At 43.3% G+C, this 19,199-nt stretch overlaps 1 protein-coding gene across 3 annotated transcripts; it reads right to left on the bottom strand.

Moving 5' to 3' along the window:
* Nucleotides 1–257: 257 nt before the first annotated feature.
* On the bottom strand, nucleotides 258–17,974 carry LOC112215419 (protein Aster-C). 3 transcript variants are annotated; one of them, XM_024374444.2, is made up of 18 exons: nucleotides 17,701–17,971; nucleotides 16,463–16,575; nucleotides 14,340–14,466; nucleotides 14,026–14,126; nucleotides 12,921–13,016; nucleotides 12,598–12,678; nucleotides 8,357–8,481; nucleotides 8,078–8,228; nucleotides 7,293–7,449; nucleotides 6,936–7,076; nucleotides 6,655–6,773; nucleotides 6,411–6,553; nucleotides 5,769–5,872; nucleotides 5,038–5,214; nucleotides 4,805–4,871; nucleotides 2,490–2,609; nucleotides 1,962–2,067; nucleotides 258–1,855 (listed from the first exon to the last, which is right to left on the bottom strand). In XM_024374444.2, the coding sequence occupies exons 2-18, from the start codon at nucleotides 16,553–16,555 to the stop codon at nucleotides 1,790–1,792; spliced, it is 1,974 nt and encodes a 657-aa protein (XP_024230212.1). In that variant the 5' UTR covers nucleotides 16,556–16,575; nucleotides 17,701–17,971; the 3' UTR covers nucleotides 258–1,789. The 3 variants fall into 3 exon arrangements, with proteins under 3 accessions (XP_024230212.1, XP_024230211.1, XP_024230213.1); XM_024374443.2 differs by having other exon boundaries at nucleotides 258–2,067; nucleotides 17,701–17,974; XM_024374445.2 differs by lacking the exons at nucleotides 12,598–12,678; nucleotides 12,921–13,016; nucleotides 14,026–14,126; ... (1 more) ...; nucleotides 16,463–16,575; nucleotides 17,701–17,971 and adding an exon at nucleotides 9,299–9,582 and having other exon boundaries at nucleotides 258–2,067.
* Nucleotides 17,975–19,199: the final 1,225 nt, after the last annotated feature.

Here is a 19,199-nt window from a genome sequence, read left to right as displayed (position 1 = left end):
CTACACATTTTTAAAGGCAGCGGGTGGTTTTACACAAGGACTTTTCTCAACTACTGTAACTAAATATACAGCATCTTGGTTACAAGTCTAATAGTTTTACTACAACCAGGCATTTGTGCTGATAGAGTGAAGTAACCTGAAACTCACACAGTAGGTTAAAAGTAGAAAGATGGCTTATGCTGACTGTAGAGTGCTTTTAGCCTGGCCATGATCACAACATGCCCCTTATCTTACAATACATTGACAAGACCAACAGGTGGCTGGAAAGTGTTTCTTTATTCAAAGCAACAATACATTACATCTTTGTCTAACAACTGTACAAAATAGCCAACAAATAGAAAACAAATTATACAATGTCTGTGTGTGTGTGTAAACTATTCACATCCAATGGTTCACATTGATTCCATGTAACAACTGTAGGAAGATTCCTGTGCTTTTATTTAAAAAATAAGGATGGGTGTTACATACAGTCTGAAGCTGTTCCGCCACACACACAGAAATGAGTTGTATATGCTGCACAAAATTAACATTCGTCATTGTAAATTGTAATTTACAATAATAACAATTCAAACGAAGTTAACAAGGCACTAGTGTGGATTCAACTCAGAGTCCAGACTAAACTTGTGGTGGTCACATTCTTATAGTGGACATACACAACAGCAGTGCAGCGTTTTAGTGCTGTGGCTTCTTGAATGGGTGTGGCATGTGGATGGAATATTAATTACATAACAGCCACTAACCCTATAGCTTAGCCTACATGGGACAGCTATCAAGATTAACAAAATGTAATCAGTATTATTCACATCGGGATGTTTTGGTTCTAACCAAATGCTCCTGAGAAAGTTCACCTGGGTCACGTTCAGTGGGGAGCAACGTTACAGATACACATATATTATGTAGAACAAACTCATGTAGAATAAGGTTTCATGACAGGTCTATAAAAGGCATTTATATCTACAGCGTTCAGAACATTGCACCCTTCTGAACACAACCCTGATATTGAGGTCTGCTGTACATCTACAAACCAGCTGAAAAATCACAAACCATCCAAGGCTAACATTTCTTTTTTTCTCAACTGCATACTTATTCACATTTTCACAATATCAGAAACCCATGGGCATCCGAATAAATTATTAAAAATACTTTCTAAAAGCCTTCTAATTGAAAAAAAATAATTAAATGAATCTAAAAACCATAAAAAGTACACAAGGCACTGTGCAAAAAGTAAAAATATTTCATGGATTCCTTACATTGGCATTCATTTCTATCAAAACATTGTTTCTCATCTGCTGCGCTCATCACGCCATTGGCTCACATCTTCTGTGATTGGCTTGTCAATCGAAGGGGTACGCAGTACACAGTGAGGCATGCAGTAGAACTTTAACTTAATCACAATAAACCCAGCACCAACATTAAGGAAGAATAAAGAACTACCAAACTGAAAACAGAACCCCACATAAACCCCAGTCCACCAGTCATCTCCCAGTGTTGCTGATGGTTGGGAACCATTTTCTTGCTCCACAGCGCAGTGCCGACAGTTGAACTTTAATAAGAATTTGTTCTTGACTGACTTGCCTAGTTAAATAAAAATTAAAACATCCATCTACCTGGTACCACACTATTAAAGGCCCTGGGACTTGAACCATTGTTGCTCTTAGTAACAAGTCTGTGCATGAGTCGTCCCTTTAGCAACACCCCTGGTTACGAGAGAGTCCTCAGAGGCGTGTCCCTGTAGCCTTTACAACCCCAGGCTTCAGAGGGCGTAGTGAGGTCGCCAGGTGTGACGGTGTCACTGCAGAATTGCTGTTTTGTTGGTTACAAATTTCTGCTGAAGCAGCGACAGAGAACTGCGGAGCTATGGGGGAAAAGACGAGAGGGAAAAAACTGTCTGTACAGACACAAACACCTGCCGGAGGGATTCGGGAGCCTGTAACACAAACATAACTGGTCGTTTGACTGACCTGCTCCAATAGCTTGATAGAGTCCTGCAGCACTGCTTTCAGCAGCAAAGTCTCCTCTCTGGTCCTGTATGTTGGGGCCGGTTCAGGAAAGAAGTCAGCGGCAAAACTGAGACAGACAGTCAGCATGACGAGAGAGAGAGAATTACACAACAACCCGATCCTGTCAGATCAGTGATTACTCCAAGAAATGGTGAAAGAAAGATTTTCCTGACTTTGATGCATGCTAAGGGGACGTGGCTCACCTGCAAACCGATACACTGTATTTATTTTCTAATTGATTATAATTGTTAGGGTTAGGTGTTTGGTTAAGTTTAGGTTATAGATTGTCTGGCATTTCCTACTAGCACTGACTTTGCTGATAGCTTCTTTATTGAGGAAAAATGTACTGACTATGACATGTGGTTGGCTCACCTAGCTATCTTAAGATGAATACACTAAGTCGCTCTGGATAAGAGTGTCTGCTAAATGACTAAAATATCAAATGTAATGTGAAAAGTGCAGGCCTTCACCCGGTGTGCAGCAGCCTACCTGCTCTCGGTCCTCTCCCGGAGATGGTGCTTGGTGCTCAGGTACATGCGGTTGGCCACATCCTCCATGGCCCACAGCTTAAAGAACAGCCCCAGGTTCAGTACTGTTAGGATCAGCAGACTGGGAACACACAGCCAGAGAAAGAGGCTGTGAGGTTTCTGATTACCTGGCTAATATACTGCACCGAAGTACTGTTTGAGCTCATGAAGCAGAATGTACTCATAGCAAGCGGTACCGGAGCGCCAAGTCTAGGTCCAAGAGGCTTCTAAACAGCTTCTACCTCCAAGCCATAAGACTCCTGAACATCTAATCAAAAGGCTACCCAGACTATTTGCATTGCCCCCCCCCTCTCTCTCTTTTACACTGCTGCTACTCTTGTTATTATCTATGCATAGTCACTTTACTATGCATAACTCTACCTACATGTACATATTACTAGTGATGCACCGATATTACATTTTTGGCCGATACCGATATCCAATATGTTCCTTGCCAAAAAAACAATACAGATATTTACAATTTTAGCAGCCTTTTAAGCATTCTAGTACAATTAAATAGTTAACACACACACAGATGCAACGGTCTAAGGCACTACATCTCAGTGCAAGAGGCGTCACTACTGTCCCTGGTTCGATGCCAGGCTGTATCACATCCAGCCGTGATTGGGAGTCCCATAGTGCGGCGCATAATTAGCCCAGCATCGGCCGGGCCATCATTGTAAATAAGAATGTGTTATTTACTGACTTGCCTAGATAAATAACAGGTTACACACACCACACTGACCGAAAAGTTATTTTGTTGGCATTTACGTATGTCCCCATTACCAGTAAAACATCATCAAAACCTATTTCACTTACTTGCTGTGCTGTTTCGTTGTTTAGTCATTGAATTCTCAACCAGGATTTCATGGAACGCCGTTTGAGTCATGTCAAATAACACGACATCTGTTTTAGTAGCAATAGTTAGCTAGGTGTCATCATCTAAAATAACCCTAATTTATAAGACAGTTCTTATTTGATTCATGGTGGTCGGACCAAACTATATAAAGCTAGCCACAATAGTGGACTTTGCAGTTAGACTTCAAAATAAAAGTATGTATTCATTTGGATTACTGTCAATGACACTTATTTGGAAGGCAAACCGCAAAATACCACTATTGTGCCTAATCCTTACTGTGAATAGCTTCACAACACATAACCCGGTGCGGTAGAGCCTCACTAGCCAGATGAAGCTAGCTGGCTGCTTATAGCGAACAACAAGTGGCAACCTAGCTAATACTTACTCACAAGGATTCCTAAGTCAATGTTAAGAATAATGAAAATGACTGCAGGTTCTACTGGTCATTGTTTTCAGGCTGGTTGTATTGGTGCTAGCTAGGTACCAAGCTAAAGCTAGCTACCCCAGAAGTTTCTGTCGAACAAATTATGCTTTATTACCAACGCGGTATTGTAAAGATATCGTTCGTGGCTGGTGTTGGCAGACTTTTATGTACAGCTTTGACACGCAAAAACCCAAACGGTATTCCATAGTATGTATGTCATGAAGCTAATAGCTGTGACGTTATTACTGTGTAATTCTGGTAGGGCAACGTCTGAAAAATAGCGCACTTGGTAGTGTGTACTGGCACTCGACCAGTCGGCGAAAGCCAACATCACCCACAACAGAGAACAGTTGATAGTCAAGGGTAATGAATACCATTATCTTGGCTTTAATGGATTTCCCCTTTGAGTTGTCTCGCTGAAATTGTGTTACTCTTTCAAATAACTGCTCGACCCACACAGCAGACATTGTGGGCTAGTTTAGGAATGCTGTGTTGCACGTATAGCGCAACATTTTACGTGTCGTCATTGCGTCATGTACCCATGTTATTTGGGTATGCACGTCAGTTTAGTCATCGGTTTTGCACATCGGGGCGTTAAACAACATCGGCCAATACCGATGTTGGCATTTTAGCTCATATCTGCCGATTCCGATATGTTCACCGATATATCATGCATCCCTACATATTACCTCAACTAACCGGTGCCCCCGCACATTGACTCTGTACTGGTACCCCCTGTATATAGCCTCGCTATTGTTGTTTTACTGCTGCTCTCTAATTATTTGTTACTTTTATTTCTTATTAGGTATTTTCTTTTTAAACTGCATTGTTGGTTAAGGACTTGTAAATAAGAATTTCACTAAGGTCTACACCTGTTGTATTTGGCGCAGGTGACAAATAACATTTGATTTGAAGAAAGTACACAAACAATAGAAAAGGTTCATGATGATTTACAGCTATACCGTTTGAGTGTTGACTGGTGGTATCCACTTACATGATGCTCATCCCAGCTATGATGGTAGAGATGTTCCATCGAGGTGGACCCTTCATATCTATGGGATCTGACAACCGGGAGAGAGCGGAACAGCTTGAAGGGAAGACATGTGACTGTGTGTCTATTGTAGGTCATTTGACTGATTGAGTGTTTGTGCAATTCACTCATATAGTACATGTAATGTTATCCATGTGTCAGAAGATGGTTGTTAAATAAACAGAACATGTATGTACCCGTCTTGCCCTCTCTGTGAGGGTCTAGGTCAGGCTCGTATTGCTTGCTGGGCTTCAGGTGCTCCTGTAGTGTCCGACTGAACGTCCTCCTCCGCCAATGATGCAACCCGCCAATCATCTTACCGGGGTCTCCGCATCCCTGGTTCAGCTCCGCCTCCTCTTCCATCAGCTCAGATTCTGTGATGACATAGGGTCAAAGGAAAAGTTGGGTCAAATGGCTTGGAAGACAGGGGTCAATAGATGACTAGAAGTGGTAGGGGTGATGTAGAGAGGACTGCCGTGCAGACTGCAGGGAGGTTGGGTGATAATCGACATCTCATGAGGAGAGTTGGACTGTCAGTGTGAGTGCAGGGCTCTGATTCAGATCTAATCTAACGAGACTGGAGAGGGTGAGTAAGAGAAGAGCAGAGCAGATGAAGGGTAGGGAGATTGGTCGTTATACAATATAGGAGAGAGGGAGCTGGACAGAAACCAGTGAAGCACCAACACACAAAGAGAGCATGGGCCTAACCCAACATTCACAGGCAGAGAGACTAATTGGAGATTGAGAAGTGGGGAGGCAAGAAGACAGGCTCTCAGAGGAAGATACACTCAGAGATCAGCCAAACAAGAGGGAGAGAATTTAAGAACTACAGAGAAAGAGGGGACAAGATATTGTAAAAGATGGAGTGGAAAGAGAGATAGAGAGAAGGGTGAAGAGATCTCCAGGGCTGCAGCAGCCTACTGCCCACCCAAGTGTCTGAAGTAGTCCTCCAGGCCACTCCAGGAGTTCTTGGTAATGAAGGACTTGACCAGCCCCCACGGCTGCTTCTTATACTTCACATCAGTGTACACCCTAAACACACAACACCAGCACATCAACTCTACAGTTGTAATTGAATAGTAATCAAATGATCTATATTCACATTCCGTAATGGGTAATTAGTAACCACAAACTCTGAAGTACCAAACATTTAGTATTTATTAAAAGAAGTCTGTCAACTGCTGGACACAGCAAATAAGTGCTATGAAATCACAGACCTGGGATATGAGAATAGGAGGCTTTATGCCACTAGAGGAATGACTCCAACAAAGCTGGAAAATGTCCTGGAGGGCTGTACAGACAGCACTGCTGATTTTCACTGTGACCAAAACCTACCAGGGAGAAGGGAACCAACAATACACCGGCCCGCAATAGTTGGAAGTGAATTGACCTTTCCTCGGGGATACTGATTAGACTTTGACACACAAAAACCATGTAAGAGGGACATCGCACTGAACAAAGAGACAGTGAGCGCAGCGAGAAGCTCAACCGCAATACCCTGAAAGTCTTTACCCTAAAGTAAACTGAGCAGATAACAATGTCGAAAGGCTGTGATGTCTCTGCTGCTCACCTGAGTCGACATTTGCGTTTGGAATGGCGGATGATACAGTAGCGGTTCTGAGTGTAGAAGTAGTCGTGGTACGGGACGTCGTGTGTGTAGACCTCCGAGTCGATGAGATAGTACTGACCTTCCCTGAACTCCTTGTACAGGATCTGACAGGACAACAGAGGAGTTACACACACTCTGGAGAAAAGACATTCCACACACACACACTACTAAAAACCTGCCATGCGCAGTGCAGACCTGGGCTCACCTGGTTCTCCGTGGCAGTGGAGAACTTGCCCACCAGAGGGTTGGTGATGGTGATGGTGTAGTTGAGACTCCTCTTCATGGAGCCAGACGCGTCACTCTGCCACCGTGTAAGGATGGCATCTGACGACAATCACACGTGTTAACCCATCTACTACTTTATTTGGTACCACATTAGAACAACGCTCGGATAGTCACATTTAAAAATAGCTGGTGAGGACAAGTCCGTGTTAATCAGAGGAGAGGACTGTGGCTTATAACAGGGTGGATGGGGAGATGACTCACTGGTGATCTTCCTGGCATTCATGAATCTTCGTATGAAGTGAGATTCGGTAAAGAGCAGTTCAAACATCTTTTCTGCACTGATGTTGAAGACCGTGTTCACATAGAGCCTGCCATGCTGCTGGGAGACACTCCCCCTCTCCTCTACAGGAGAGGCAGGGAGAAAGATGGGGGAGGGGTCAGCATGATCTCAGAGGGATGCCTCTACAAACACATTTAACAGGTCACTAGCATAAAACAAAACAAACAATCACTTTGAAGTAGCATGCATTTAACAAACACATTTGCGGGTCAATAGTACTACCACGCACATGCCTGTTGGGTAGAACCAATGAACACACAGTGGGGGTTAATTCTCACCCTCCTCTGCACTCTCCGAGCCGCTCTGTTCAGAGAAGCGGTCCAAGTTAGAGTTGAGGTCCAGAGAGAGCTCAGAGCGCTTGGAGACCCGCTCCGGGGCAGAGCGGTCCAGGGACGGGTCAGGAGTGCACCGAGACGAGGTGCTGCAAGCATCATCCTGTAGGACACACAATGGCAATGTCACTCTTCCCTGACTATGGAAGCCTTGCTATAAATGCCATCAATCTGACTGGTTACTCACTTGCAATACTCATTAGACAATGAAGAGAATATGTGGAGACATGACTCTAAGGCGAATACTTGATATCATCCAAGCCTTGTGTGAGAATTTGTATTTAAACTTTATTTTGACAGGGAGTCAATGCTGAGACAGATGTCTATTTTCCAGATGAGGCCTGTATAGCACCACAATACTACATGAAAATACAATTAATCACATTAAGCTACACATTTATATTATACACAACAAGCAAAACAATCACATTCTTCAGTAAAAATATCCTTTAACAACCTTCTGAAACACCCCAGAGGCACCAATTTCTCCAATGTTAAACTGTATTGTAGATCATTCCACACGTAAGGTGCAAGGAAATTATAGGCTGATTTACCTAATTCTCTAGACACCAAAGGAGTCTCCAGAGTTAACCAACGCTGTGAACGGCCTTGATAACTTGTCATTTTAAATCTTAACAGTGATGTTAGATAAGTCTGAAGTTTGTGGAGCAGGGCTTTGTCAACAAAAAGAGTAATGATGTGATCTATGTGACTTCAAAGAGGTGTCGTACCGTGTTTCCTGAGTTGATGGAGCTCTGTCCGAGGGGTGAGGGTAGGTCCTCTCCCTGGGGCGCAGTGGGCTCACAGGAGCCCTGATCCCCCGGCTGGAGGCGCAGAGTAGACGGCCTCCCAGAGTCCTCTCCACCAGGCCTCACGGTCATGCTGCCACGGACCAGGTGGGTAAACAGGTTGAAGAAATGTGTCAGTTAGACAGATGTAGGTGAGTGCATGATGTTCTTTGTGCAGTCCGAGAGAGAGAGAGATCCAGGTGTGTGAGTGGTCATCCTCACCTGGTGTGTTTCTGCGTGGTTGATTCTGCTGATGTCTGTAGACTTTCTCTCTCTACAATCCTCAGGCCCAGGTCATTGCCATAGTGCTGCTTGACCATCTGCCACAGCGCCAAACTACTCAGTGGCTAGGAGAGAGGGAGAGGAGCTTGGTACACAGCAAACAGTGGCACTAGAAAAGATTTCTGTTATTATGGAAAAGCAACAACTTTCCTGGTAGTGTCACCACCAATCAGCTTTTTGTAGGTTATAACGTGCGAAAGCTCAATCAAAATAAAAATTATAAGGATGAATTCCTCTGTCTGGCTTCCTGTAACATGATAACTATCTTCCACCTGTGCATGAATCTCACACCGCCTCCAGTGTCTTAGTTTCAATGAAACAAAACAGCACTAACCTGCTCCTTACTCAACCGCACTGATGTCCGGAGATTAAAAAGCAAAACAATACATGCAGTGTGGATGACATTTAGCGCCACCTTTGATTGGAATGAAATTATGACCAGACAATTTTTTATAAAGAACAGACAAAAAAAATATGGCTGGTACCTTGCTCATAGTGAAATTGCACACTGTAGCTATTGACGAATAGCTACAAAACATAATGTTTATGGACACCATGATGCGCGCGCCCCCCAAAAAGAAAACAAGTTATTTAAAAAAATATATATACGTGATTGGGGGAAAGGGGTGAGTAATAAGGAAATGTAAATTACTTTAAAAATCATTTGAGAGTTTGAACAATCGTTGATCACTTACGAGTCAAAAGAAAACAATTTAATAGTATTTCCCATACAACAGACTCTAGTCACGAAAGCGGCCATATGGAACCACGGTTTCTTTAGCCTAACTCCAAACTCCGCACAGCTAATCATAATTTCGATCAAAATCTGTCACTTGCTGCCAATCAAGTAATTAAAGGCCATTTTAAAGTTGTTTTACTTACTTTGTAGCTATTTCGCTCTTTCCCAACAGTTGTTACGTATACCTGCCTGGTAGCTGGACTGAACTATAACCTGTGCGCCGTCACAAAGCAATCAGGAAGTTAGGCGCTTTGCCCAACAATAGGATCAAGAGTGCTCCGCCCATTTATAGAAAGATAGATAGCTTCGATAAAAGCTCTATTAGATGCCAAGCTCGTGAACGTTCAGTGGCAACGGAAATTAGATCTGTTGCCCTGAAGAATGGCGAGGTAACGAAACGATAGCGCTTTCTCGGGGGCAGGGTGTGTGTCTTATGCAAATTAATCTTCCTAGCCACACCTTTGTGGGGTCATTGAACCTTACCTTCATTCGCTAACTCCCAAGCCACACCAGTGTTATTGTGGGGTTGATTTGACAGCTTCATTCCCTTGGTCCACAGTCTTCCATATTGCACTAGTTGCCCCTATAAATTGCATTCATTCTAGGTCCTAATATGATTTACTTTTATCTCAACTTTGCTATCAAAAGAGCTAGTATGTTATAAGAAACAAAACATGAATATTCAGCCTGCCACTTCCCCTCATATACAACATAAGAACTGAATGCCATGGGAACCTCGTTTAGGGACATGGGGCCAGTCTGGGGGGCATGGTGTTTACCCAGGACTGATTAGATAAGAACAGCCAGCCAGGGTAAAGTCACAGAAGCCTTGCATACTACATAAAAATCTGGATAGGTTGCATGATATGACAGACTAGAGCTATGATAACCATCACCATTGATACTACCTGGTTATCTAGTAGTTGGCGTCCATACAACTGGATCAATGGGAGAATCTCAATTGCATACTCCTCAGGTCCCCCCTCCACGCCTCCTTCTCAACACCCATTGGAGGAGAAGGTCAGTGGGTATGGGACCTCTGGCTTTTCCATCCAATGGGTTTTGAGAAGGAGGCGAGGAGAGGGGACGCGAGGAGTATACAATAAAGATTCTCCCAGAGCCATTCGATGAGATATTCTCATTTGGGCAAAATACCGTCCTTTCTTTGACTCCTCCGCCCTCTCTCCTCCGTGACCCGGAACCCGATAAGTGGTCGAGGAGAGTGTCAATTAGTTAGTAGGCGAACGGAGGCGCTTCCTCCCGCTGAGGAAGCACAGGAGTATTCTACCGGAGTCCTTTGCGGAAGAGTTTAGAGATCCGCCACAACCCCTTTGAATCAGCGGTTTACTCGGAGGAGAAAAGCATGCACATATTTAAAAACGATATGCTACTTATCTTTTTATCTATAAAATGTCACAACTAGGCTTCCCGAGTGGCGCAGTGGTCTAAGGCACTGCACCGCAGTGCTTGCTGTGCCACTAGAGATTCTGGGTTCGAGCCCAGGCTCTGTTGCAGCCGGCCGTGACCGGGAGACTCATGGGGCGGCGCACAATTGGCCCAGCGCCGTCCAGGTTAGGGGAGGGTTTGGCCGGCAGGGATATCCTTGTCTCATTGCGCACTAGCGACTCCTGTGGCGGGCCGGGCACAGTGCATGCTGACAAGGTCGCCAGGTGTACAGTGTTTCCGCCGACACATTGGTGAGGCTGGCTTCCGGGTTGGATGGGCATTGTGCGGCTTGGTTGTGTTGTGTTTCGGAGGACGCATGGCTCTCGATCTTCGCCTCTCCCGAGTCCGTACGGGAGTTGTAGCGATGAGACAAGACTGTAACTACTACCAATTTGATACCACGAAATTGGGGAGAAAAAAGGGGTGAAAAATAAAAAATAAATATATAAAAAGTCACAACTAGCTACATGTCTTTGTACTACCCTACACATTTCATTAGGTACTCCACCCCTGCAAACGTCATTTCATACAGGTGCATGTTTCCACATTTCCTCTCCTTTGACCTTTTTCAAAAGGAGGAGAGGACGGAGGAGTAGAGTAAACCAATTGAGAATCTCCCCAGTTTAGCTTATTACCATACCATTGTCCTATTATTTCCTTATTAGCAAGAGTCGGATTGAGTGAGGGGAAGACGATCCTAGATCTGTGCTTAGCGTAACTCCTACTGTTCATATACATATCCTTGTCATAGAAATGCCCTTCTTTAATCCCAGCCCCATTCCCCGCAGGAGGCCTTTTGGTAGGCCAACATTGTAAATAAGAACTTGTTCTTAACTGAAATAAAAGTTCAATAAAAAATATAAATATAAAAACATTGTGGACTTTATGGGTAATAGGTTGGCATCACCACCCTGGATGGTTCCGACCTTGAATATGTGGACATCTATAAGTACCTAGGTGTCTGGCTAGACTGCAAACTCTCCTTCCAGACTCATATCAAACATCTCCAATCGAAAATCAAATCAAGAGTCGGCTTTCTATTCTGCAACAAAGCCTCCTTCACTCACGCCGCCAAGCTTACCCTAGTAAAACTGACTATCCTTCCGATCCTCGACTTCGGCGATGTCATCTACAAAATGGCTTCCAACACTCTACTCAGCAAACTGGATGCAGTCTATCACAGTGCCATCTGTTTTGTCACTAAAGCACCTTATACCACCCACCACTGCGACCTGTATGCTCTAGTCGGCTGGCCCTCGTTACATATTCGTCGCCAGACCCACTGGCTCCAGGTCATCTACAAGTCCATGCTAGGTAAAGCTCCGCCTTATCTCAGTTCACTGGTCACGATGGCAACACCCATCCGTAGTACGCGCTCCAGCAGGTGTATCTCACAGATCGTCCCTAAAGCCAACACCTCATTTGGCCGCCTTTCGTTCCAGTACTCTGCTCCCTGTGACTTGAACGAATTGCAAAAATCGCTGAAGTTGGAGACTTTTATCTCCCTCACCAACTTCAAACATCAGCTATCTGAGCAGCTAACCGATCGCTGCTGCTGTACATAGTCTATTGGTAAATAGCCCACCCATTTTCACCTACCTCATCCCCATACTGTTTTTATTTATTTACTTGCTCTTTTGCACACCAATATCTCTACCTGTACATGACCATCTGATCATTTATCACCCCAGTGTTAATCTGCAAAATTGTAATTATTCGCCTACCTCCTCATGCCTTTTGCACACATTGTATATAGACTCCCCCCTTTGTTTTCTACTGTGTTATTGACTTGTTAATTGTTTATTCCATGTGTAACTCTGTGTTGTCTGCTCACACTGCTATGCTTTATCTTGGCCAGGTCGCAGTTGCAAATGAGAACTTGTTCTCAACTGGCCTACCTGGTTAAATAAAGGTGAAATAAATAAAAAATTTAAAAAATTGGGATGCAGGCCCAGTGAGTGAAGTGAGGTTATGAAGTCGCTGAACTGTGCCTCACCTTGTCCATCAGTGTGTTCTGCCACATCCGGAACACTCCCTGGTAACTCTTCTCTCTGGCTGAGAAGGAAGTGAAGAACAACTGTAGGGAAGAGAACGACAGAAGCGTGTTAATATTATTGCAGTGATAACCATCCATTGGTTTGCATTGAGGACAGACAGAAGGGATGCATGTTATTTTGTCAGTGCTGCAGCTGTAGGCCTACTCCTGAGGGGTTAAACCATGAAAAGCACAGAGTCTCTTAGCTCTGGTCCAGGGCGTTAGTGCAACTGTCCAGGGACATTAAACAGAACCCAGGTGGTGTTTGAGTGACTATACTGTACCTTCTCTGAGTCTGTGCAGATCTGTATGGCGTTGGGGATCAGCCGTGCTGTCTTCTCTCTGTACATGGCCTTGATGTCCCTCAGAGTCAAGGCTATCTACGACAATATAGCACAGTGATGACCTCCAGAGTCAAGGCTAACTACGACAATATAGCACAGTGATGAACTCCAGAGTCAAGGCTAACTATGACAATATAGCACAGTGATGACCTCCAGAGTCAAGGCTAACTACGACAATATAGCACAGTGATGACCTCCAGAGTCAAGGCTAACTACGACAATATAGCACAGTGATGACCTCCAGAGTCAAGGCTAACTACGACAATATAGCACAGTGATGACCTCCAGAGTCAAGGCTAACTACGACAATATAGCACAGTGATGACCTCCAGAGTCAAGGCTAACTACGACAATATAGCACAGTGATGACCTCCAGAGTCAAGGCTAACTACGACAATATAGCACAGTGATGACCTCCAGAGTCAAGGCTAACTACGACAATATAGCACAGTGATGACCTCCAGAGTCAAGGCTATCTACGACAATATAGCACAGTGATGACCTCCAGAGTCAAGGCTATCTATGACCAGAGCCATATATTAATGAGAGTTCTGCCAACTTTTTGAACAGCTGCCATGTTGACAACTTTATTCTCTACATGTTTGTGATGTAACAATACGAGAGCGCCTCTGACAGTTCCCTATGAAATGACCCACTGTAAACAAGATAAACAGAGCAGGGAATTTAACAGACATTTTTATTGATTCGTTTTGGGGATAATGTGTATCCAAGTCAACAAATTGCACATCTGCTTTCACTGTGAAAACTATCAGCAGTAAACAGCACAAAGCAGAAACGTTAATTATCACTTAGCAATGGCTATTGAGGAGAAGGTGGCGCTCCATGAATGTTCAGAGAGAAACCGCATTGGCCCATCACTCTAAATACAGTATATCACCGTATAAACCCAGATAACACAGACCACATTTAACACGACCAGAATAATGCAATACATACACACATTTACAGCATATCACGATCTGATTAATTAATCCCCAAGACAGAAAACTCCTATTTTCCATCTCTCCCCCATGTGTGAGCTCACCTTTGTCCCCCGAAACACATTGCTATAGAAACAGAGCCAGTTCTCTGACAAGTAGAGGCGTCCCTGCAGTAGGATGTCTCTCTGGAGGGCACAGGTATAGTCTGGGGAAAGACACGGGACGCACCTTGACACAGGTAAGTATAGTACAGGTGTGCTGGTATATGCAGGTGAGTTTTTTGTTTTTGTTTTTAAGAGATGATAATAATAATAATAATAATAATAAATTATTATTATAAATATTATTAGGGTCCATTTCTGGATGGGGCCTCTCTCTCCCCATTTCTCTCTCACACCCACACAGACACGTAACTCACCCATGATGAGTCTCTCTGACTCAGGCAGTTCCCTGAACAGCTTCTTGAACTCCTCAACTCTCTGTTTGTAGGTGGGGGCAGGCAGGGCTTGGGGGGCGGCCAGACACTGGCCCTGAGGGTCGGACATCTGATTGAAGGGCCACAGAGGTAACATTATAATAACAAAGCTCATTTCAATAGTAATTTCTATAGTACAGAGGTCATGCTGGCTAAAACTGCTGCATTCATGTTTTTTTTCATACAGTACCAGTCAGTGTTTGTTAGGTGTTAAGCCGGTGTTAAAAAAAGGTGATTGTCACTGTTGAACTGTGTTTGGGAAATAAAGATCGACATGGTTTTAAAAAGGTAGTGGTAATATTTAATCCAGTATGGGGTAAGTTGTGTTCAAGCTACAGTACCAGTCAGAAGTTAGGACACACCTACTCATTCAAGGGTTTATCTTTATTTTTTACAATTTTCTACATTGTAGAATAATAGTGAAGACATCAAAACCATGAAATAACATATGGAATCTTGTAGTAAGCAAAAAAAAGTGTTAAATCAAAATATATTTTAGATTCTTCAATGTAGCCACCCTTTGCCTTGATGACAGTTTTGTAGACTCTTGGCATTATCTCAACCAGCTTCACCTGGAATGCTGTGGTTGAATCAGTCTTTGAAATGCACTTCTCGACTGAGGGACATTACAGGTAATTGTATGTTTGGGCTACAGAGACATGGTAGTTATTCAGAAATCATGTTAAACACAGTCTATGCAACTTATTATATGACTTGTTAAGCATATTAGTACTCCTGAACTTATTTAGGCTTGCCATAAAAGGGGTGGAATACTTATTGACTCAAGACATTTCAGATTTTTGTATTTTATTCATTTGTAAAAAAAAAATAATAATAATAATAATAATTAAATACCACTTTGACATTATGGGGTATTGTGTGCAGGCCAATGACACACAATCTCAATTTAATCCATTTTAAATTCAGGCTGTAACACAACAATGTGGAAAAGTCAAGGGGTTTGAATACTTTCTGAAAGCAGATTGAGTGGACAAAACATCAGAAACACCTTCCTAATATTGAGTTGCACCCCCTTTTGCTCTCAGAACAGTCTCAATTCATCAGGGCATGGACTACAAGGTGCCAAATGTGTTCCAACGGGATACTGGCCCATGTTGACCGCAATACTTCCCACAGTTGTGTTAAGTTGGCTGGATGTCCTTTGGGTGGTAGGCCATTCTTGATACACTTGGGAAACTGTTGAGTGTGGAAAAACCCAGCAGCGTTGCAGTTCTTGACACACTCAAACCGGTGTGCCTGGTACCTACTACCATGCCCCAAACAAAGACACTTAAATATTTTGTCTTGCCCATTCACCATCTAAATGGCACACATACACAATCCATGTCTCGAGTATTGAAAATCCTTATTTAACCTATCTCCCCTTCATCTACACTGATTGAAAAGGATTTTAAAAATTACATCAATAAGTGATCATAGATTTCACCTGGTCAGTCTATGTCATGGAAAGAGTTCCTAATGTTTTGTACACTCAGTGTGTATGTACATATTTATTTATTAAAGTGACAGTTGGTCAATATGCTCTCGCTATTCAGTAAATAGAGAGAAGACCAGGAACTGAACATTAATGTAGCTGAAAAACAGTATCATGAGCTTTGTATACTGTCACTAGTACATCACAACAAAAGCCAAATGTGATGAAGTGATGTCAACATAATAGATGGCAGAATGGGAAGAATGTAATGGAACGTCTTCTCCACTAGAGGGCAGGAACCGTTATTGTCCACACTGTGGAAATGTCTTTGGCTTCACCACATAAAAACAGACATTATACAACATCAGGAGAAAATCATCCTTCATCTTTAAATAAAACTATACAATGTACAAAAGTGCTACAGTGCAAGTGCAGTTTGAAGTTAGTATTCATTACATCATTGGTCTAAAAACCACAGCATCAATAATTCCTGACTAAAGATACATCGTCATCATGCAGTGTTTATGTTTGTATGGGTGGGCAAGTAAGCAGACTTTATGACATGTTATACAATGTAGGGGTCAGTGCATGATAGTCACGGACAGGTCAACTGAAGGGCTCGGTATCTTACCTCATGTTTCTCAGAGCTCCACCTGTACTCCCCCATGGAGGCGGTCTCGTCTGTGACGTCACTGCCAACCCCTGACCGGGACACCTGGTCCATCAGACCCACTGTTCCGCTGCCTGGATAGAAGAGATATGTTATAATGTTACCTGGTAGCTTTAGAAGGTCAACTCCAGCAGTCCCTATAGAATGACTACTGGACTGGACATCTTGCTGCTGTAAAGGGGTCTGTTTATGGCTGGTCTCTACTGAAGAAGGTTACACTTTGCAGACCCATGCTAAGAAGTATGAGGATGGAAATGACATCTTATGCAGGTCCATTTTCTAACCCATATAATTCAATTTTAACACAATGAATTACTTGTTATGCTTTGCAATGTTAATGACAATGGATTAGTGATCTACTATTGAATTAAAGTATGTTAGCTCAAAGTTCACTGCAGTCAAGGAATAGCATTCTCACATAGATGTTCCTTTGTCCAGGTGTGGAAGGGCAGTGTGGAGTGCAAGAGATTGCATCATCAGTTTACCTGTTGGGGCGGTATGCAAATTGGAGTGGGTCTAGGGTTTCTGGGATAATGGTGATGTGAGTCATGACGGGTCGGTAGTCATTTAGGCAGGTTACCTTAGTGTTCTTGGGCACAGTGCTATTGCAGCTTTTTTCGTTTGCCAAGCAAGGTCCTTGCACACTCGTTCGGTTCGAACGACGCCTTTAGGGTAACAGCAGCCTCACTCTACCCGTGATATCAAAGTACTGTAATGTTTGATAAGGCGAAAATTAAACGATTTGGTATCATTTTCATAAAGGAATTCTGAATAAGTGTGCTTCAAACGTTTTGCTTTGAATTCTTCACAGCTATCGTCTTCATCTGTGCATGAGAGTACATCCGACTCAGTTTACCCAAAAGAAAATACGCGATACAGTCGTGTTTTTTTATTCCCATCACAAATTCAGGCCGAAACTGAAGAGCGGATGGTTTGAACGCTCGCTCACTTGACCGCAGCAATTTACTGCACCGTAATCTCTTGAATGTTTTCGCATTCATGTCCAACAAGTCCCATTCTGAGCAATTATACAATGGGCAAATAGGTAAAGTTTCGTTCAAATCTAAAAGGGTAGTGTCAAAAAGGGATTGAATTCAAATGGATTTACCCTGCGTCTTCATCATCCACCATTTCGGATCTCTTTGGGGATACTAAATTCGTGATAGGCAGTTAAAAGACGGTGCACATTCATAACCTACCTGGAAACGACACAATATATTTATCTTCTGCACCGAGTTGTGAGTCTGGGATGAATGAAGGTTTGTGAAGTCGCGGATACCTGTAAACATGTCACCACCGGCTCCGTTTGACCGCTCTCAGATCTTATTAACGCAAAACTAAATCAGTAATGTGTACATCTAGGTTTACTAAAATAAATGGCAGTGGCGTCATATAGCCAATGTGCTACACATCCGTACACCTGGCAACAGGTATTACCTGACCCAGCCCATAAGAGAAAATACCATGAAGGAGATCGTTGTGCTTTGTCCATTACCATTTGCGTACTGATGGCTGTCTGTCTAATGGTTCTAAAAATAGCCATCATTCTCTGTTCTGTTCCACCCTCACAGATCTTGTTCTGGAGGTGCTTTACCGAGTCACAGTTCTCTCTATTCCCATTTCAAATAATATTCATTGGCAGGTGTGGGGATGCAATATCGCAAGCTTTTATTTTTTTTGAGAATGATTTCTTGTATCTGCCCACCCGAAGGCTGAGCCTCCAACCACCTGCATGATGAGCCCTCAAGGAATGGGCCAAAATTCACCCAATTTATTGTGGGAAGCTTGTGGAAGGCTACCCGAAATGTTTGACCCAATTTAATGGCAATTCTCCAATACAAATACAAATAGAGTATTTGGAAATGTGATGAAATAAAAATAAAAGCTGAAATAAATAATTCTCTACTATTATTCTGTGGTGATCCTAAATTACCTAAGACATGGAATTTTTACTATAACTAAATTCCAGGAATTGTGAAAAACTGAGTTTAAATGTACACTGCTCAAAAAAATAAAGGGAACACTAAAATAACACATCCTAGATCTGAATGAATGAAATATTCTTATTAAATACTTTTTTCTTTACATAGTTGAATGTGCTGATAACAAAATCACACACAAATGATCAATGGAAATCAAGTTTATCAACCCATGGAGGTCTGGATTTGGAGTCACACTCAAAATTAAAGTGGAAAACCACACTACAGGCTGATCCAACTTTGATGTAATGTCCTTAAAACAAGTCAGAATAAGGCTCAGTAGTGTGTGTGGCCTCCATGTTCCTGTATGACCTCCCTACAACGCCTGGGCATGCTCCTGATGAGGTGGCGGATGGTCTCCTGAGGGCTCTCCTCCCAGACTAAAGCCTCCGCCAACTCCTGGACAGTCTGTGGTGCATGGTGCGAGACATGATGTCCCAACACACTCCAGCCACATGAGGTCTAGCATTGTCTTGCATTAGGAGGAACCCAGGGTCAACTGCACCAGCATATGGTCTCACAAGGGGTCTGAGGATCTCATCTCGGTACCTAATGGCAGTCAGGCTACCTCTGGCGAGCACATGGAGGGCTGTGCGGCCCCCCAAAGAAATGCCACCCCACACCATGACTGACCCACCGCCAAACCGGTCATGCTAGAGGATGTTGCAGGCAGCAGAACGGTCTCCACGGCATCTCCAGACTCTGTCACGTGCTCAGTG

Source organism: Oncorhynchus tshawytscha, linkage group LG16 (genome assembly GCF_018296145.1).
Source record: "Oncorhynchus tshawytscha isolate Ot180627B linkage group LG16, Otsh_v2.0, whole genome shotgun sequence".
Classification (NCBI taxonomy): Eukaryota; Metazoa; Chordata; class Actinopteri; order Salmoniformes; family Salmonidae; genus Oncorhynchus; species Oncorhynchus tshawytscha.
Note: the sequence above shows the minus strand (reverse complement) of the source record. Positions and strands in the feature narration are given on the sequence as shown.